The 22,542-nt window shown below is 40.0% G+C and overlaps 1 protein-coding gene across 2 annotated transcripts in view; it reads right to left on the bottom strand.

Moving 5' to 3' along the window:
- Positions 1 to 22,542, bottom strand: part of LOC128862015 (supervillin-like) — a 100,528-nt gene that overhangs the window by 5,379 nt on the left and 72,607 nt on the right. Inside the window, exons 1-7 of one of the 2 annotated variants that reach the window (XM_054100403.1) lie at positions 21,216 to 21,546; positions 9,682 to 9,823; positions 5,737 to 6,280; positions 5,457 to 5,614; positions 3,304 to 5,319; positions 3,106 to 3,222; positions 2,903 to 3,033 (exon numbers count right to left, since the gene is read on the bottom strand). In XM_054100403.1, the coding sequence (XP_053956378.1) occupies positions 2,903 to 3,033; positions 3,106 to 3,222; positions 3,304 to 5,319; positions 5,457 to 5,614; positions 5,737 to 6,280; positions 9,682 to 9,823; positions 21,216 to 21,233 (3,126 nt within the window). In that variant the 5' untranslated portion in view covers positions 21,234 to 21,546. Of the gene's footprint in view, positions 1 to 2,902; positions 3,034 to 3,105; positions 3,223 to 3,303; positions 5,320 to 5,456; positions 5,615 to 5,736; positions 6,281 to 9,681; positions 9,824 to 21,215; positions 21,547 to 22,542 lie in introns of those variants that run through there. The other variant, XM_054100405.1, reaches the window with a different exon arrangement.

The following is a 22,542-nucleotide window of genomic DNA, read 5'->3' as shown; positions in this document are numbered from 1 at the left end:
TCATTTACTGAATGGAGCCTTGAAGCCGCCATGCTTATACTGCAATATACCAGATTTATCAGTACAACATCTCCATGCCTTGGCCTAAGTCAGATCTGAACAACAGTTTTTGGCAGCAGCAAACCCTTTGACCACCTGAAATTAGCAAACTCAGATAATATTAACGCTTTCTTAAATTTCAAATCTTAGCTAAACTAAATATATAAAATTATTGTTACTTTCATCCGGCATAACACAAAGTTTTTGTTTGTTTTTGAATACTTAATGTAAATTATCTCTAAATTATCTCAAACAGTCTTATAAGTATAAATCGCGAGACGAAGGCCTTAGTAGCCAGAGTTATTGTTAAATTTTAGTGTATTGGTTATTTATAAAAAAATAATTAAATTAAAATAAATAACTTCAATAAAAATTTTTGTAGTCGCTGTCTTTCCTTTACAATTTTAGTGAGTACTGCCACCTGTAGTGGCAGCCTGCAAGGTATTTGGCTCAGCATTTCCTGCATTTTGTGCTGTGTGTCTTAACGGAAAGACCGGCGACCGCTATTTTCACAGTAGTCACGCCATATAAACACGGAAATCGAACAGCAATCACCAGCAGCAAATGGAATGCCATCGCAAATTTCATTGATTTCATTCATTATCAAAAAAAAAAGAGTGAAAAAAGTGAATCTGTGCTTCTTCGAACCCCGCCGCCTTAGACCGCTACCTCGAAGCAATGTGGCAGCAGTCTCGGAGTTGAGGGATAGCGCGGTTATTATGTGTCTGCAGCGACTGCGCAGCTTTGCATGACCTTAGACAGCCCTTCAACCACTTCAAGGGTAGTTGAGTCCTGTAAATCCAGGCTGAACTACGTCGGTAGATGTACAGGGTTTGATTGAAAGTAATGAGCCCTCACGCGCGGAGCGTCTGCCAAGCGATCAATCGAATCGGCTGGTGGGGGGAAAATGATCGTTGGACCTTCCCCTTCCACTAGAAACCGGTCCCAGTTCGCTGGCAACGGCGGTGCAGTCAACATCGCTCCGCGCGTGAAAGTTGTTTTAAAAGTGTGTTAGGATTTTGCAGTGGGAAAAATGCAGCGATCGTTGGAGCAACGTTACTCGATCAAATTTTGCGTAAAGCTAAACAAAACGAGTACCGAAACCATTGGGCTACTCAAGGAGGCTTACGGGGACCAATCCCTGTCCAGTGCCCAGGTAAAACGGAGGCACCGCGTCGCCCGGATTCGGGCCGACCTCGTCAACAATTGGACCCTTCATCACGACAATGCGCCGGCGCACACCGCCTTCCTCTGCACCTCTGCATTGGCCAAAATGGGGGTTCCGGTGCTTCCCCACCTTCCCTATAGCCCAGACCTGTCCCGTCCGGACTTCTTCTTGTTCCCGCGCCTGAAAAGAAAGCTGAAGGGGAGACGTTTCGACTCCATCGAGGCGATCCAAAAAACTGTGACAGCCGAATTGAACGCGATTCCGGCGGATGAGTTTAAAAAATGTTTCCTGCAGTGGAAAGACCGCTACCAGCGGTGCATTGACGCTCAAGGATCCAATTTTGAAGAATATTAGTTGTATAAGCCAAAAGGTTTAATAAAACTGCTTAAAAAAAATAAGGCTCATTACTTTTCAATTAAACCCTGTAATATCCTGATGCTAACATGGACCCTGCGACACTTGGGTATCGCGGGTAACGATATCTCTGACACCTTAGCTAGAATGGGCTTCTTTGGCACGGAGCCCGTTCTGCCACTCCCTTCTACAGCCATCAAAGCCACGCTTAGCAAACGGGTTACTTTAACCCACAAGCGAGGTTGACAGGCTGAAAGAGGCTGCTGATGGACAAAACGGATGTTACCTGTCATGTCTGACCCCCAACTGTTACAGATCCTCCTGTCATTAAGCAGTAGAGACTATAGGTAGCTGGTTGAACTGATGGCGAACCAATTTCTATGGGCGAAGCACAAAGAAAAGCTAAGCATCTCAGACAGTGCACTCTACCCAGCATGTGGAGAGGAGGATGAGACGACGAACCACTTTCTATGGGCTTGCCGTGCCTTCGCTCGAATCAGACTTCAGGTCTTTGGCACTGATGTGTTAAGAAGCGACTTCCTTGGCGCTCTTTGGCATCATAAGATCTACTAAGATTTCTTGGGTAGATTTGAAGAAAATTAGAAAGGGACTCCGAGTGCAGTACAATGGACTTAATGGTGTCTGAGTGCTTGTACGTCCTTGGAAGACTATTTTTATTGAACGTTCATCATTTTTACCGGTCAAACTACTGTTACTATTTCAATATTCCTTAAAAAATGTTGCGAAATATTTTAAGCTCCTACAATAACAACAGTCGAAGCTTTTTAGAAAAAAAACTGCTTATCACCGTAGGTCCTTTAACATCGCCAAGCGATTCAAAGCGGTATTTGCCGATATGATTACTAACTATTCCACTTTTTGAGATAAAAAAAAAAACACAAGAAGCTCATAAACCAACCATTTTTGAGGTGAAAAAAGACTGTATTTCAAACAACGGTTCCGTGATAAAAAGGGGATCTGCAAATCTACATATTTGCTGCTTTTTACTAGCTCCTTGCATGATAGAAAGTTTTTCCTAATAGCGGCCGCTCCTCGGCAGATATCCGAGTGTATCTCTGCCATGAAAACAAGCTCTTCATAAAAACCGTCTGTTCGGAGTCGGCTTAGAAATGTAGGTCCCTCCATTTGTGAATTAAAATCAAGACGCACGCCGCAAATAGGAGAAGGAGCTCGCTAAACGCCCAAAAAGGATGTAAGCCAATTAAAAACGCATCCCTATACATAATTTTCATTAAGTGCTTCTTTTTCCTAGTTTTTTCAAAACGAATTTTTTGCAGACGAATTACTATCTGCATTGCATTATAAAAGAGTCGCGCTTACCTGCATGTTGATTTCTTTGACATCCTCATGCTCGATCCAATCCGGGAAAAGAGCTTTAAAAGCCAGCGGCTCCAGGCCGGCCCACACAACATAGCCTTTAATGTCATGGAAGTCCTTTTCGCTATTTTCACCTAATTTGAAGAACAATAAAGAGCTGCATTAGATTTCATGGATTCACATAATTAAATGCAAATCATACTTACCGAATTTCGCGCACCAGTATGAGACAGCTGTCTCTAAAGCAGCGCGTCGCTCCGAGATCCAACGATTCACGCCAGCGCGATTCTCGTTAGTCGGACTGCTGCGCTCCTCGGTCGTAACTACGAAAATAAAGTGCATATATGCATAAAGAAGGTACAAATAAATGCAATGTTGCATGAGAATGTGATTTTGCCACTCACTTTTGAGATCTTCCAGGGGCCACCAGCCCATCCACAACCATATCTTATCACCATCGTCCAACATGAAAATCGTCGGTTGTCGTGTATTGTACAGTTGCGCCTGTGTGAAAGGATACGGGCTGTGCAAGTCCTTGCAACGCAGCGCGTACTGTAGCTCCGTCGCACTAAACACGCCCTGAGTGCTGGAAAATTGGAAGAGACGCGGTGTATATGCAAAATCTTTGGTTGTCTCTTTCAGTAAACTGTGATAAGCGGCTCTATCAAAACCAATCAGCGATTGTGCGAACTCGTCGCCCTCACTGCCTTCTTCCACCATCTCCACCTGCACCTCTTTTATATTAGACACAAACATATCTTCCGGTTTCTCTGACTTCAAATGCTCCGCCGACAGTTCAGCCATTTCACGTGTATGCTTAGCACTTTTGCACCCATGCCACACATAGATTACACCCTTATCGCCGTGAATAAGCAGCATAGAAGCGCGTGAACGCAACTGACGTGCATGACAGTCCACCTCAGCGAGGAGTGTCTCTTCTGGTACATTGCCGGTAAGCTGATAGAGACGCCAAGTGTTGCGACGCCGCAAGCAGTCTTCCTTGCGTCCTCTGTGTTGGAATAGCCGCTTGAAGAGACGTATGAAAGCCGGTGTTTCATCGCCCTGTGCCACGCGCTTTTGTGCACCCTTCTCCTTGTCCAGTTCTACAGTGAGCAAAGCAGCAGCTCCCTTTTCATTTGCGCTGGAGTCGTTGCCCTGCCAGCAGAAATATACGCAACGATCACGTCCTACTGTGGCGCGGTTGGATATTTTACCACTCAGCTCGCGCACCGTAACCGAGATCTGATACATCCAACGCACAATATAACTTTCGGTGGAGTAGAAGTGACCATAGCTACTGGCTTTTGCGTTATCGAAATTGAATTCATGTATCTGCCATTTGTCGATGGATTTTGTGATGACATCGAAGTGACGCATACTATCGTTGTCATAGTAGAAGTTGCCACGTCCCAAATTAGCGTTCTCCAACACTAAATTGGGCTCCAGGTAGGGTTCGCCTTTGTAGAGCGCTTGACCATCGAGCGCTTTCACAGCGTGCACACCATTCACCAGATAATCCTTTTCCAGGTCTTCACGCTCTACTTCCGGCCAATCGGAGAACTTCTCTTTAAACAGTGACGTTTCCATATTTTGTGTAATTTTGCCGAGTATACACCAATTGTCGCGTTTCTCGCAACGCCGCAGGAATTTATAAGAATCACGACTACCAACAATCGCAGCATAGTTGACGGGATTCACATAGCAGTTCGAGTAGTCCACAGTACCCGTATCGAAATGTTCCTGCGCCAGCTTTATGGCGGCTCTTTTGGCATCTGTTGGCGCCGTTTTACCATTCCAAACATACATTTCGCTACCAAAATCGAATATGATTACCTTATTGGGATCGAGCATCTCAACTTTGGGTATGCAACCCCAGTATTTTTCCATCGGAACCAAAGAGTCATCTTGGAATTCATAGATTTTATTCGTCTCAATGAGACTTGATTCGAAAAGATCATCCTCATCGGCATGCCCACAGTCTGGTATTTGATAATCCTCCGGCTTTCCGAGCAGTTCCCAAAATATCTTCCAATGTATTTCATTTAAAAACTTTCCATCTGTAAGTATTACCTCAGCGCTAGCTGTGCAGCCGAGATCTTTATTCTCAACAATATAGGCGCATATCTTCTTGCTGCGCGCTATCTCGATGACATTGGCGAAAGACCCAACGTAACGGTACAACTGTTCACCATTGATCAGTATGAAACAGTCGCCGCGATTAACCGACTTATAGGTGGGCTCGACCAAACGCGTCTGTACATGTGTGCGTCCTTTGACATGCAGAAGCATGAGTTTTTTGTAGGGCACCCACATCTGGTTGAGAGGCAGCGAAGAGGACTTTAACGCAACTGATTTGAAGTCCTCAACGGAAGCTAGACCTGCGATAGCTTCGGCTGCCAAGTTGCTGCTGCGGTGGCCATCTAAAATGAGAAGCGCACGAAATAAAAATTTTGAGTGCGAAATTTTGCTTAACAATCAGACCGACAGACAGACGCTTGTCATATACGTTATAACCGTTCACCGGTTCGATTCACAAACTTCAAACTTGAGTACTTACATGACTCGAGTTTTATGCGCCGCATTTCACGTTCTGCTATGCCCGACTTCACTTCGGTATACTCAGAAGTGATGTCACTACGTTCGGCCAAACTCTTTAACGGATTGCGTGCTGCTCGCCTGCCCCTCGGCCCCTGTATGGTACGTTTTGTAACCAAACTGTAAGAAAACGCGCAAAGAATTTCGTTAAGATAAAGTTTTTATGCTTTCGAGTTTTGACTTTTCTATTTGTTTCTCTCTGCTTTACTTCATTTCGAAATCAAACTAAGACAAGTACTCACCGCTGCGTCGTTTTAATGCTATCAAAATCCAAATCGCTCACTGTGACATCCTCACCAACCACACCACTTCTTTGTATTGGGGTCTGCTTCTTTGATGCAAAGAATTTCTCGAACGTCTCCTCATCATCCAACTTTGGCACTGCAACACGCGTGCCGAGTGCTGCTGTTGCTGTTGCTGCTGCGCTTTTTATGTTCGCCTTATTTTTGGTTTCTTTTTCATTACAGCGTCCATCCGTGTCAGAGTCAGAATTAGAACTGGAATTTGATGGCTCCCCATTGGGCCGTTCGGCCGTTACACTCAGACTGCGTTGCAGGGAATTGTGAAGACCATTGGTACCGTTAGTGCCGCCATTTGTATTGGATGTAACCATCATCGATGGACTCTTGGCGAGCCCAAGTTGTGGTTGATTAGCACTGCGTACCACATGCATGGGACATTTTTTGGGCTCGGCATTTTGGCCGCGTTCAAACTGTAATTCGATAGGCGATTGCGCTTTTTTCTGAAGGCGACCAGCGACCGTGAATTTCGATGCATCGGATTGCTCTACACGGAAGAGAGGACAAATGAATGCAATAAAGGCCTATTAGAGTCTATTAGGTATTAACATAATTGTGAGGTAAAAGTTTGTCCCTATTACAATAGATGTATATAAAGGGTAATGAATATAGTAGTTACTTTTAAAAATTCAAAAAAAATAAAACAAATACTGTTTTTTATTATTATTTGATTGATTTATTCGCAACGGCAAACATTTCCATTTTTTATGATGCACGATTTCATTTACATGGCTGCCTCGGCTCGCTTTCGCAGTAGCGCATCCTACTAACCCAGTTTCCCAAAGTATTGGTGATGGATTCGGGTTCTATCTCACGAACGGTTGCTCGCTATTCGCCCTAAGAGATTGAATCAAGGCGAATTGATTACTGATGGTGGTGCCTTCCCAAAACAGTTACTTTAATTTACGCAATTTTGATAAGTCAGGCCCCTTGTACAAAACAAACGAACAAACACACACAAAAAAAAGGATAAATTACGTGTTCGTAAAAATTCAGTGAATGGATTGGCAATACTGTGAAAGCACAAATTACTATAAAGTCTCCAAATGCAGTTTGTTTGCGTTTTTATGCGGAAGACGCCGTGGCAAGAAAGTATAATGCATATGATTTTTGCTGTTTGGTTGTTTCCATTGCTTTCGCTTACTCTTCCCCTTCACAAACAAGTGATTCCTCTTTCTTTTGTTCGTTTATTCATGGGCTCTGACGACACAGCACATTTGGAGGGCGCAACCATGTATTCTATCATCCTTGAGCTTGAATCGTTAATGGATTGTGAGCATAACACCGGTCTTTCACAGAACCCCACAAAAAAAGTTGAATGTCATCGAATCGTGGCTCCGAGGTGGCCAATTGGCATTGCCAAGACGGCTCATAACACGATTACTGAACTTGGTGCGGAAAAGATCGATTTTGGCAGGGGATGTCTGATTTGACTCGCCACTCTTCCAAGCCCAGCTTAAAAGAACTTGTTTACTATGCCTCTAAAACGCTCACCGTTAAGCAAAAAGGCGCTTCCAGGAGTATTTTGAAATGAAAATGAAAAAACGATGCCTCTGCTCCAAAATTTGCTTCAAACCCTTACACCCTGAAAATGTATAGGTTTCTCGACAATCGCGCACAGGTCTTTCGATCTCAAGATACCGCTGTTTTGCTTGTTTACATAGACGGCAAATACGCTTCGTCAGAAAAAATGACAGACTGCATGTCTGTTGGAATAGTGACCGTCATCACTTAGAAAGTATTTGACTAATCCAATTCAAGTAAAGCGCATTGTATGGCCTTATAATAATTATTATACGCAAACTTTTTTTTGCCTTATTCAGTCCTCTCGGAAGCATAGGGCCTCGACAAGACTCTTCCATCGTACACGGTTCTGTGCTGTTGTTTTCGCACCGTCCCATGAGATATCGGCATCTGCTAGTTCGCACAGCGTCGAGCTTCTCCAAGTGTTTTTTGGTCGACTGCGGCCTCTGCTCCCTTCCGGGTTAGAGTGCAGTGCCATTCTCGTGATGCTACGAGTATCTGATGGTTTTCTCAATGTGTGACCTATCCATCGCCACTTTCTGCATTTGATTTGCCTAAGGATGGGTTCCTCGTTCGTTAATTTCCACGGTGCGTCGTTACTGATGGTGTTTGGCCAGAATATTCTGCAGATGATGCGGAAGGATTATAGCCTCTGTGTGATGGTGTTAGAGACCAGTCATGTTTCGCTTCCGTACAACAATACGGACTTCACGCATGAGCCGAATATTCGTAATTTAGTGTACCTGGAAATTGGCGAACTCCCCCATACTGTATGCCGCCCTTGCTTTGTTTAGCCTGCAGTTGACATTTTCATCTGCTCCACCATCTGTCGTGATGATGCAGCCGAGATAGCATAAGCTTTCGACGGATTCCATTGTGCATCTGTCCACCAATATCTGTCTTACGTTATTATGGGTAACTCTCATAGCCTTGGTCTTGTCGCTGTTGACCTCCAGGCCGACAGTGCGTGCCAGCGCGAGTAGTTAGTCCGCCTTCGCTTGCATGTCGGCGAAGTCCAAGTCCTCAAGATAGCTGGTGAAACTCCATAATACACAATATATTCAATAAAATGTATAGTCAACACCATTAGCTATAATAGCTTCATATCTTCGAGTCATATTTTGGATTAATTTCTGCGCAAGTTGCCAAGTTGTGGAGGTAATCGCCTCTAAATCAGCCGAATTTGCCTTCAGAACAGCTTGACCGTCCATATTCGTGTTGCTTAAAGTTTTTGCTTAACTATTGCCCAAATATTTTTAATAGGACAGTCATCAGGCGCCCGTCAAGGCCAATCTAACGCTTTAATTCCATTTTGCTCTTTTCACTCTACACACCTTCGGCTTCGATACTTGGGATCGTTGTCTCAATGTAAAATCTAAGATTGACTAATTCTTCTAAACATCTTCGTAATTGACGGTAATAATGCTTTTTCGTCAATTTTACTCATAAAAACTGTATTCAAATTGGCGGTAAACACAAATGAACGGCCAAATAGTTTTTCAGAAAGAAGACTCAAACATGAACCTTAACTGGATGCTCGTTGCAGGTCGTTGAAGTTGTCGATTATCAGCAGTACATCAGGACTGATATAGGCAACTATTCGCCCAAAAGAAAGATTCATCCGTGAAGGTTGTTTGCCCATTTCGGTTCTCAATTTGCTTGAACCCATGCAAGCCTTTTTTCTATGTATGATAATGAGAGCAGCGGTTCTTTCAATGGGCTCCGAATGGAATTTAACGTCTTCTGTACGTAAGCGTCATCGAATCCTGTCTTTGGATACATTTACATCATCTTTCCTTAAAACCGCTTCTTCTTCACGCAACGATAAGTTCGGTTTCGTCACAAAGAAATCAATGATGTTCTGATATCGCTTTGGAGAGGTACATTTTTTTGGCCTCGTCGGGGAAGTCGTCAACGTTTTTATCTTCGGTATACTGCTGTTTATGAATATATTGTAGTATAGTATAGTTTGTTTATGAATGCCTTCAACGCCCTCAATTTTGCTGCAGATGCCCTAACATTTTTGGATATTTTCGGTGTGTTTATAGGAACATTGCTTCAAATCGTTTTTCATACGCGAGACTCATTTCGTAAAAACAACGCACGCTTTACAAAGTTCTCACACAACTAACAAAATGAGCAAAGCGTATTGCGAAAAGGATATTTAGACCCCTCTGAGTTTGAATTTTGCCAGTCACGCTTCCATTAGACAGTCTGTACTGCGGATTTTTTGTACTATTGTATTCGCGCAGAAACACGAAAATGAATTCCAACAATAAGTTCAATTTTTGAACTCAGTATTTGAAATAAATCATAAATAAATTTGATAGAGTAGGTGCTTATATGCAAACTGTGATTACATACCTATACGATCTTTCCACTTCTCCGAAGAAGTTTTCAACTTGCCAAGCCTATCTGAAACTTTGCCACCTTCTAAGCAGGTCGGTATAAGAGGCGAGGGTGGCAATGGCTTGTCCGAGAGTGAGTGTGCCAAAGAAAGTGATTCCTGGAAAATAATAAATAATAATAATTACGATATGAAAGCAAATAAAAAGCCATTGAAGTGCCAAGCAGTAAAGTCCAACATGCGTATGTATGTATGTAGTTCGACGAAGATATTGATGTAGGTATACAAATTGAAAAATATGTAGGTATTATAACCTGCCATAAACAAACAATAGCACAGAGATAAATGAATCTCAAGTCAAAAACAAAAGAACGCAATGATTCATCGAATTTATTTAAAAGTACTCAGGTTTATTATTCTCAAAACTTATCAATGGGCGACATAATGAAATGCTTATCTAAAACAAAAAAACTAGTTATAATGTGTTCAAACTGAACAAGAAGTTAAGGAAATCAAACATTTGCAAATAATTGTTTTAACAAAGGAATCAATGAGTCAGTCCAATTGAATAAACACTAGATTAGATTAGATTCCATAAGGGGTCTGCACTTCGACCTCATGGTCTTTTGTGCCCTCTATGTACTTATCACAGTACCTCATTCAGATCCAGTTTCCTTTTCCCATACCAAGGAAGGATACGGGGCCTATCAAAGGTGAGGTCGCAGCCTCTCTCGCCAATGCGTCTGTTATTTCGTTACCAGTCATGAGCCTGTGTCCTGGGACCCAAATTAGCCGGATGCAATTGTGCGTCCCTAGTAGATTCAGCTTCTCGATACACTCAAGGACCAGTGAGGAATAAACACTTAAAGCAAAACAACAGGTCATTTAAATGCGCGCACACATTAAAAGATAAAGTTGGTCTTTTGAAAAAAATTTCTGTTTCTGAATTACTAAAATCGACTCTAGTTGGAAAACTTTCCTAAATTCGATTCGAAATAACTATTATCTGTACTACTTTGCTAATAGCAGAGCTGACCAATATCTGAACCAGAACTGTTTTAATTATCAATAAGAGTGAATAGTATAGGGTTTTCCAAACAGAGGTGTTATTTTGATATTCAAAGAAAAATGCAATTTTTTAATATAAATGATCGGATGTTTATTTTATTATAAAGACGAAGATATGCCGTTAATAGTGGAGATAACACGGTCCGGAAACTTGTCCGTAAAAGATCAATGGTTACGTTGCTTGTGTGGCACGTCGCGCCGTTTTGTTGAAAATAAACGTTGTCCAGATCAATATCATCCAATTCCGGTCATAAAAAATCGTTAATTATCTCTCGATAGCGCAATCCATTCACCAATAACACCTGTCGTCCATCTGCCACTCGGTTCAGTGTCCCATCGGCTTTGCCGCCGCAGCATGATTTGGCATCACCGTTCTGAGACGCTAATGATGACGTGTTTCTTCTTGAAGTCCCATGCATCCATTCGTCTTCGGGCCATGAGGTCGACCGTATCTCCCCGCTGATCGCCTGAGAGAGTGCGATAGACCTTGGCCTTTAAATTTACCACAATGCTCCATATTTCCCTGCCATGCTGAAGAAAACAGTTTGTGGCTGCCATGATTAGCCTTCTTCTGCTCTGCTCTATAATCTACTTAGCATTCGCTTGACCTTTGCTACTTTGGTAACCACATGCCGTGAATAGTATCAACATAGAAAATATTTTTTATGTTAAACTTTTTGCGTAAAATTTTGTAAAAAATACAGGTATATACCTATGAAATGAGAATTTCAGCTATTAGTCCATAGATGTCGCTAGGAGTATTTTTAAACCTTCCCAAATGTCTTGTTTTTTTCGTCTGTCATCTGTCAACAATATTCAGTTCATTGTTTGTTACGTTTCATACAACAAAGCATTTTTGTCGCTTTTAAAAATGTCGAATTTCGTGCCTTCAAACTACGATTTGCGGACATCAAAAAACCACTTTAGAAATGCTGCTCTCCCGGTTCAAAAGGAAGTCGTTTTTGCATCGAATCGTTACGGGTGATGAAAAATGGGTGTATTTCTCTAATCCCAAGCGTAAACGATCGAATGGTCTGCCCGGCACCCCAGAATATGCCGATCGACGTCACAAAGTAATTTTTCTTGATGGCAATGCACCGCCAAATCGAACACTAGCGACCCGGAGGCGTACGATTGGAAACCGCTGGTGCATGCGGCTTACTCACCAGACTTGGCGCCTTCCGATTATCATTTGTTTGCATCGATGGGCCACGCACTTTCCGAGCAGCGATTCAATTCTCACGAGGAAGTCAAAAAATGGCTCGATTATTGGTTTACGGCCAAAGACGGCCAATTTTTTTGGGGCGGCATCCACAAATTGCCTGAGAGATTAGGAAAATGTGTCGCTAGCGATGGCTGTTATGTTGAAGATTAAATTTGTAACCATTTTTTGTTAATAAACGTTTGAAATTGAAAAAAGTCTCATTTCATAGGTATATACCTAAATAGATAATTCACTGATTTAATAAAAAACACACTGTCGTTCAGATGACTTTTCACATTTATTTTACGGATATTTGTGACTATTGTACGTTATCGCAACAATTAGCTGTGCCTCTTAACTGAGGAATATTAATTTATTTATAAAAGTGCTCAGCAAACTACAATTTTTTCTAGCGCCGGGAGAAAGCTCTCTTTGTCCCTCATAGCGATTCCAAGCGAAAAATATATCTGCTTAGCCCTAAAAAAGGCAAAGCAACTAATCATTTTTATGCTTAAAATGTAATCATTGCAATCTAAAAAACTATTCACAGCTGTCATCCCAAATACCAAAGTGTCTAAAATGTTCAGCAGTATCGGCATATATACATAAATACATACGTATATTTATATAAGCCTAGATATTTGTACACTTGGTCAGCATTAATTTTTGCTCTGTTTTGCGTGGGTCGATCGTGTGACCCAAAATTGTCAATACGCACACTTGCCATTTTTTACCAGACCAAATTTGACATTTCGTGATTTCATATTAGAAATGTTAACAATAGCAACATACACATACATACATATACGAGTACGTAGTTGGAGAAATGTGCAATGTGAAGGCGTAATTAAAAATAATCTCTTCAATTACTACATAAGAACTTATGTAAGTAGTATTGCGAGGCACTTAAATACAGCGCATACACGGCTGGAAAAGTTTTGAGTAGTAAAAATAAAAATTCAAAAAGCTTTGCTTAGCTGCACCTAATTGCAGACCATCTAAGATAGCAACAAGGTTCCGATCTCATGTGAACAGCGGATGCAACTTATCCTGCCAACTCGTCGGGGGTTTACGTTCCCAACAATACAGCAAGCTGAAGGGTGTCCTAGAATGTCTTTACCCAATTTAATACAAAAACTTGGCTGAAAGCTAAAGCCTGGTTAGCTGCTTGGCTATTTGAATAGATGACGATAAATGTACCTTTCAAACCTTCCGCAGGATTTGTGTTGGCGTAGATTTAGCTTGAAATACGATGGGATACACGCCAATCCCAATGCTTAGTTCGGCACCAGGTCCACATACATCTATTTTCAAAATAACAGGAGCGCGACGAATTACGAAATTTTAACGATTTTTTTTTTTTTGTACATGGCAGCTGCGTTTATAGCGGTGGGAAGACCGTCAGCCGAAGCAAGAATGTATCATTGCGTTCAATTCCCCGTAGAGGGGGGAAACTCTACGCCGGAGCTGACTATTTTTTTGACGTGATAACGTCTTATAATTCGATTTAACAGGCTGCACGCACGAAAAAATGTGTCGTTACCTTGCTCATTAGTGTTACCTTGCTCTTTAGTGTTACCTTGCTCATATGTAGTTACCTTGCTCTTTAGTGTTACCTTGCTCATTAGTGTTACCTTGCTCTTTAGTGTTACCTTGCTCATTTGTCGCTACCTTGCTCATTTGTCGCTACCTTGCTCAATGCATTGCATGAACTGCAAGCGAAAGCGCATATATACATATATAAATTCACGTATTTGTATTTGCATATGCCTTCTTATTGATTATTATTAATTTGATTCACTTGAAGAATTTAAAATAAAACCAAGTTTGTTAATAATACCTGTTGTTTTAATGTTATAATTATTAATTTTTTTATTATATATGAAGGAAAAAATATATTTTAATATTTACCATATACCTTATAAGATATGTTGTCTATACTAATATTATAAAAAGGAAAACTTTGTTTGTTTGTAATGAAGAGGCTCAAAAACTACTGGACCGATTTTAAAAATTCTTTCACCATTCGAAAGCTACATCCTCCACGAGTAACATGGATTATATTTTATTTTGGAAATAGGGCTCGAGATATAGGTCAAAACGTGGACCCGGGTAACCTTCGAATGTGTATGTACAATATGGATATCAAATGGAAGCTGTTGGTGAATGCTTTAGTCCGGAGTATTTTTCATGCCGCTCCGTGACTAGGGTCTCGAGATAGAGACCAAAACGTGGACCCTAGAATGTGTTTGTACAATATGGGTATCAAATTGAAGCTGTTGGTGAATGCTTTAGTACAGAGTATTTTTCATGCCGCTCCGTGACTAGGGTCTCGAGATATAGAACAAAACGTGGACCCGGGTAACCTTTGGTTGTGTATGTACAATATGGGTATCAAATGAAAGCTGTTGATAAGTGCTTTAATACGGGGCAATTTTCATACCTATTGATGACTAGGGTCTGGAAATATATGCCAAAACGTGGACCCGCCGTGTCTTTGCACCGAATTAAACCAAACTTACACACATTGTTAAGGAGGTATTGAAGATGGTTTCCGTATAGTTTGGATACCTATTGGTAGATAGGGTCTCGAGATATAGGTCAAAACGTGGACCCGGGTAACCTTCGGATGTGTATGTACAATATGGGTATCAAATGGAAGCTGTTGGTGAATGCTTTAGTTCAGAGTATTTCCATCCGCTCCGTGACTAGGGTCTCGAGATAGAGACCAAAACGTGGACCCTAGAATGTGTTTGTACAATATGGATATCAAATGAAAGCTGTTGATAAGTGCTTTAATACGGGGTAATTTTCATACCTATTGATGACTAGGGTCTCGAAATATATGCCAAAACGTGGACCCGCCGTGTCTTTGAACCGAATTAAACCAAACTTACACACATTGTTAAGTGGGTATTGAAGATGGTTTCCGTATAGTTTGAATACGTATTGGTAGATAGGGTCTCGAGATATAGGTCAAAACGTGGACCCGGGTAACCTTCGGACGTGTATGTACAATATGGGTATCAAATGAAAGCTGTTGGTGAATGCTTTATGATATGTTATGTTATGTTATGTTATGTTATGTTGTGTTGTGTTGTGTTGTGTTGTGTTGTGTTGTGTTGTGTTGTGTTGTGTTGTGTTGTGTTGTGTTGTGTTGTGTTGTGTTGTGTTGTGTTGTGTTGTGTTGTGTTGTGTTGTGTTGTGTTGTGTTGTGTTGTGTTGTGTTGTGTTGTGTTGTGTTGTGTTGTGTTGTGTTATGTTATGTTATGTTATGTTATGTTATGTTATGTTATATTATGTTATGTTAATGTTAACTCATTCTCTATATCCATACAAAATATCTATCAAACAAATAAAATTAAAATTTTCTTTTGAAAAATGCAACCATTCAATCAGTATTTTCTTATGACGTTATCACGTTAAACTATCGTCAGTAAACCGACTTTACAGACAACCTATTTTTTTTTATTCTACTAAATGTCAACAACACATGAAAAAAATTTCAGCCGGTATAAAATGAGTTGGTAGAAATTTTTTTCCGACACGTTTCGTACCCTCCCACACACCGCGGGTGCGCCAGCTGACCTTCACTTTCGTTATTCATGAAAGCTTAATCACAAGTATAGTCAAGAATTTAAGGGTATAAAAACGCAGTCCAAAATCGGGCCCTGGCTCCCGGACTAGTAGCTCGACACGCTTCTATTATTTTGAACATCCGTCAATGTGAGTAGGCACATAACTACACCCAAAAGTTCCAAGGATGTGAACACAAAAAGTGCTAAAGTTGCTGACATAAATGTGCACTATTTGGCATAGTTTTTCCCTGCAGGGTATATTCATACAAACAAATCAATTATTTCCAATTTTGATACTAATGCGCAATTTTATTGTGAATTAGTAACCCCTTAAGGGGTTTCTCATTTGCATTCACGATGTTATTTTTTCTTAACTTTTGTAAGTTCAGTTGTTATTCCATTTATGTTAATGCGTTGATACGCATGTAGATATGTACGTATGTATGTCGGTATGGTTTTAGTCCTTATAGGGGGCACATTTGTGGCCGCTAATTTCAACGTCGTGCCGTGTCACCCATAAGCCTCCTCACCGCGCCATTGAGGGAATATCGCAATGACAACACAACAAAAACGGAAAAAATTAAATTATACATTTGCGAAATCGTTTATTGTAATCACTTTGCCTTAATGTACATAGCAAATTGCGGTTGGCAGCAATTATTATACTATATTTAAAGTGGCTATTTTTGGTGCGCTTTTCAACATTTCATTTAATAGCTGGTGGCAATAGATCGTTTATGGATATTCAGTGACATTGAAAATATATTTGCTGACACAAATACATATGCAAGTATATATTATTTATTATATATACGTAATTGCTTAATACTTTCGATTTTTTATTATTATTTTTTTATTAGTTTTTCTTGTGGGTTATTCCGCTCCATTCATTGAGGTCAAGTATTTTACATATCGGCCTATGTAGGATAGTTGCAACAAAGTCGCTAAGTTAAATCAAACATTTCCACATTTCGCACGAGCAGTGCTGATTTTTTTGTTATAGTAATTACATTATTTGCCGCGATATCTGAATTTGGTATCTCCTCAAAACTAATACGGCCATGCAAAATGACGTTGCTCAATACCAGAAGCGCGGCGGAGTTGGGAAGATCCTCTCCGAGCCGTTTCATACCAAACGAGGTTTCAGACGGGGTGACTCGCTGTCGTGTGACTCCTTAAACCTGATGTTGGAAAAGATCGTGCGAGCTGCAAAACTTAAACGCTCAGGCACAATTTTTCCCAAGAGCTTACAATTATTGGCGCGCTGTCAGTTCCGCCTTCTCCAAACTGGACAAAGAGGCAAAGCGAATGGGTCTGGTGGTGAACGAGGACAAAACGAAGTACCTCCTGTCTTCAAACAAACAGTCGGCGCACTCGCGTATCGGCACCCACGTCACTGTAGACAGTTATAATTTCGAGGTTGTAAAAGACTTCGTCTATTTAGGAACCAGCATTAACACCGACAACAATGTCAGCCTTGAAATCCAACGTAGAATCTCTCTTGCCAACAAGTGCTACTTTGGACTAAGTAGGCAACTGAGCAGTAAAGTCCTCTCTCGACGAACAAAACTAACACTCTACAAGACTCTCATCATGCCCGTCCTAACGTATGGCGCAGAAGCTTGGACGATGACAACATCCGATGAAGCGACGCTTGGAGTGTTCGAGAGAAAGATTCTGCGTAAGATTTTTGGACCTTTGCACGTTGGCAATGGCGAATATCGCAGACGATGGAACGATGAGCTGTATGAGCTTTACGACGACATAGACATAGCGCAGCGAATAAAGATCCAGCGGCTACGTTGGCTGGATCATGTCGTCCGAATGGATACAAACGCTCCGGCTTTGAAAGTATTCGATGCGGTACCAGCTGGTGGTAGCAGAGGAAGAGGGCGGCCTCCTCTGCGTTGGAAAGATCAGGTGGAGAAGGACTTGGCTTCACTTGGTGTGTCCAACTGGCGCCGATTAGCACGAGAAAGAAACGACTGGCGCGCTTTGCTAAACTCTGCCAAAATCGCGTAAGCGGTTATAGCGCCAATTAAGAAGAAGAAGAAGAAGTCACGTGAAATATATTCGAATTAATAGTAGAACTAAGGACAGGTGGAAGCCTCAGTCCGCGTGAAACTGTGATATATCAAAACTTAGAAGAAACTAAATACAAATATGAATGTTATATTTATATCGATAGGCGTCTGCGTTTCGCCATGCGTTAGTGAGTGGCGAATAGGTGACGAAACCGGCATGAGTCAACATACATAGGCAGCACTGGAAAATAGCTGCCAATAATGACATTTATTTCAGGGCATCTATTGAGTATTGGGCGGCCGCCGTAGCCGAATGAGTTGACAAAAATGAGAGAAAAAGTGTTTTCTAATAGCATCCGCGCCTGGGCAGGCAATGGCAAAGCTCTGAGTGTATTTCTGCCATGAAAAAGGTCCTCATAAAAATATCTGCCGTTCGGAGTCGGCTTAAGACTGTAGGTCCCTCCATTTGTGAAACAACATTAATCCGCACACCACAAATAGGAGGAGGAGCTCGGCCAAACACCTAACAGAAGTGTACGCGCCAATTACTTTTTTTTTGTTTTCTTACTTATTGAGTATTAGTAACCAGACTTGTCTAATATACGAAAATATAGAGAGTTGACAGCATTGAAAATAGTGAGTTATGCCAGTTTTAAGAGATATAATCGGTAGTGGCAAATTTTATTCGATAACTTTGTTTTTCACATGCAAATTTCTCATTAAGCGAGCAGAGCCCGAACATAGCAGGCAGAGAAGTTGCGAATCAAATACGCGTTAAATTATATTAGTACTATTTTATTGATAGAAACCTTTTTAAAATTTTGCTTGTAAAACAAGCGAATTTCCAGCTCTACAGCTCAAATTAAAGTTGAAGACATTAGAAGCCTTTAAAAATGAGGTTTGTAAAAATTACCATATATTTAAAGTAGTTTTGGATGATCTCAAATGTGATGTTTGCCATAATTTTCTAGAGTTTCATACAAAATGAAAACTGTCAATATTAGATTAGGTTAGATTGTGCAGGCTGATCTGTAAAAAGACCTCACTTAGACCTCTAGAGTCCATTGTTTTACCAGTGCAATATGTCAACATTGAGGTAACAAAATATTAAAAAATTACTAATACAAATAATTAGCGAAATACGCGCCTTCTTAAGTTCCATAAAGGCCATTAATGTGCAAAATGAATACCGATCTTGAGACAAGATGTGTATCACCTCTTACTGTCAATCTCACAACTTAAGGGGGTATTCTAGTGTAGAAATTCGAAAAAATCGTTTTTTTTTTTTGTGATATTCTCAAAGCTTAACCTTTCTCACGACTTCTAAGCTAGCTCGGTTGGAACGCCACAGGGCGTAATTGCACCCAAAACGTTAAACGCGTTTTTCTCGAAACTAAAGGGTGGTTAAATTTCAATTGCCGATGTTGAATGTGAACCACACCTAAAATTTGGACCATCGGATGGAGGTGTGCCGCCAAGGTCGCGGTGGCCATTTGGCCGATATTTTGTTCCATACGTAATTGAGCCATACATATACAGTACTATCTCGATAATCCGGACACGCGGTAGTCCGGTCACATCTATAATCCGGACAACTGCATAATTCGGACAGTTTAACATTTTTTACTCTATTATCCGGACATTTTTCAAATTTGCTTCGCAATATGTACATACATATGTATTTTAATTTTTAGTTTGCTTTGTGAGTTTTTCGTAAAATAGCGGTACTTTAACAACAATATATGTATACGAAATGCAACAGCATAAATCACGCGTTGTGTTTATTCTTTAGTGACAAACTGAATTGAGTGGACATTATTATTATGAGCAGTGGAAAATTTAATAAAAGGGCTCATAAAACCCTTACTCTTCAGAAAAAATTTGAAATTTTAGATCTCCTTGATAAAGGAAAATCATTAAGATGGTTTGAAACAGAATTTGGTGTCAACAAATCTACTGTTTTTGACATAAAAAAAATTAGAAAATTCGCGACTAAATGTGAAATGAAATAGTACATATTAAATAAAAAAAATGTTTGATTATGTACAGATGTACATATTATTATGTAAGTATGATTGTACTGTATTTAATAAAACTATTTATGTACATACATGTATCGGAATTGCGTTATGTTCATTTCAAAAAAACAACGTTTAGTTGAAAAACAAAAATCATCTATAATCCGGGCACCTCCATAATCCGGACGACCCCTAACATTAAGGGTGTCCGGATTATCGAGATAGTACTGTATTATCATAATAAAGAACAATGACAACAAATTCCTAAAAAAATTGTATTTTATTCAAAATCAACACCGGCCCTTGAAACTTTACCACCCTTTATATATTTCAAAATGTTTACCTTGATTTCTAGGGTTCTACTTAACCGATTTACTTCAAATTCGGTGTGAGCCTTCTCAATATATACCTATATCTATCGTACTTATTATTATTATAAACAAAATAAAAATTTGTACTATTTTAAAAAAATACCGAAAAGTAACAAAAAGTAGTAAATAAATTTATCATTTTTTTGGGCAGCCGTAGTTTGGCCAAAAAAAAATTTTTTTTTCAACTTTTTTGTAGTAAGTACGATAGCAGCATTCATCAGGATTAATAAGCTTTTTTATTTTTTTGTTTCAGATTATGAGAACGCTTGACATCGTGGTAGGTGTGGCGCGCCATTTTTTTGTTAACCCCCCACTTCAACAACTTATAACTTTTTGAGTTTTTCGTTTTTTGAGATTTTTAAATTTTTTCATGTATTTTTAAAACATTAATAAATATCTTTTTAAAAAATGAATAGTAAAAATAATTTTTATTTTTTATTTATAGCACCCGAAAAAACACCTCAAATTCATGCCTCTACACCCCCTTAAAGCGCTCTAGCGTAAAAACTGTTAACCCTAACCAGAGACTAGCTGCCTCACAAAATTCGAAACCCCAGTGGAAGGAAAAAGTACAATAGCAGGCGGTTGGTGATCTGGCAGCCGACCTGCGGAAAATGGGGATCACAAACTGGAGAGGCATAGAAGAGGATCAATCGGAGTGTAGCACTGTAGTTATGGAAGCAATGGGGTCTGCACAAGACTGTAATGCTAATGATAACGTGCCTACTTATTTTCCATAACCTATCAGGAAACACGTATGAAACCCCCGGGGACTATACATTTTTTTCATTTTGTAGCAGTGAGAAATGAACACATACATACAAGCAGGGTGGCTGCTTCGAATCAGCCCGTCTTCGACGCTATTGAGAGTATATCAAGTACCAAGGCGCATTCGTTAAAAGTGGCGGCACTAGAACAACAACAATGTTTTGCACGTTTGATTGTCAAAGCAAAGTATTGGCAAAGTAGAAAACAAAGAATGAATTCACCTAGTTTCATTCTGTGCTGACAGCCACATGGACACGACGAAAGAAAAAAAATCAAATCAGCTGATTTACCTGATTTACCTCCTTTAATAGATTCGCCTTGCTAAGTACCAAAGGCAGCGAAATGGCATTGCATGTATGGAAAACGCTGTTTGTCGCTCATTTTTAATACTTCAAATGAAATTTTTGCTTTTTGAGAATAAATGCTGTAGATTTTTAATTTATTAATTAATTAATGAATCAGTTAGCGTGAAAATAATACAAATAACAGCTCTTGAGATGCATTAAAAACTAATATTTACCACTTCAATCTTCTCCATGCTTCTCCTTTAAGTCACTCAAATAAGAATTAATTATTTCGATTTTTTTCTCCCACGCTTTACTTTTTAATAAATGCCAATCGGAGCGTAAAACTGATTTTACAATAATAATACACAAACAATTGTTTCATTCCCTTTGACACTGTGCAGGACTGAACGTAAGACTTCAAACACAAAAGCGTCACACCTGTGATCGCAGTTGATCGACGTCACGTCACACTTTTTGTGTTGATGCATCAAATGCATTGAGCGCCGTTGGTTAACTCATCTGTTTTTGCACTAAACTGTTTGCTTAAAAGTTAAATGCTATTTTTAATGCCAGCAAATAAAACCAAACAAAACAAATAATCAAATGGAAAGACCGTTAGACGAAAACACTTGTAAGCAATTAAAAATAATATATCTACATATATATGTATATATACATGTATAAAAAAATTGCAATGAAAAAAGTTTGAATTCACTGTACTGTGGCGCGTTTATTAGATCAGCCAAATCCGGCTTGTGTGTGTGTGCGTGTGTATAAACCACGCGACGCATGCTAGAAGCGATTGAATGGAGTTTCGCTGTTTAACTGCTAGAACGGTCAGTTGTGCTCACCTTCCCAGCTGGTTATTTGCTCTGTTTGTCGGTAAGTACTTACTGCACACTCACATACTCATACATACCTACGTACACACATCCATACCTGCGTTCTCTCTGTTTGCATATCAATTTTGCAATGGAAATAATTCATTTTGTAATCTTCGCGAGTGTCAAGTCTTTCAAGTGATATGGGAGTGGGGTGGGGTGACACCAGCCGATCAAAACATGGCTGTTTAAAAGTTAAGTTCAATAAAAGTCTGATAAGATAGAAATAAAAGCCTCAATGCAGCAACGTTAACAAAGTGAGACGGCTGTTGATAGATAAGAGCGAAAAACATTTGGATAAAATAGAAGCACTTAGAGCGCATGCATAGAGCTTTATGAACACTTTTCGGAGAGCTTACATGTACGTAATTTGGATGAGTGACAGTGACAAAAACAAAATAGCAAATATAATCTCTAAAATTACTTGTTTTTGTACTCGCATGCATAACTGCGAATTACTTAATCATTTACACAGATGTTACACGGCTTTGCTCTAAGGTATGTGCATACCTACATATGTATGTATAGTATCATAGTTATAAAGTACAGGGTGAACGACAACTTCACACTGCTTGAATCTGTAAAACAGCTTATGACAGCAACGTCAAAATGTTCTAGTGACAGTTCAATATATTGTTTATAAGTCATCAAAAGCATTTGCGTCTCAGTTTTGTTGAAT

The sequence above is a fragment of the Anastrepha ludens genome, chromosome 4 (genome assembly GCF_028408465.1).
Source record: "Anastrepha ludens isolate Willacy chromosome 4, idAnaLude1.1, whole genome shotgun sequence".
In the NCBI taxonomy this organism is placed as follows: Eukaryota; Metazoa; Arthropoda; class Insecta; order Diptera; family Tephritidae; genus Anastrepha; species Anastrepha ludens.
This window is presented reverse-complemented; position numbering and strand designations above follow the sequence as displayed.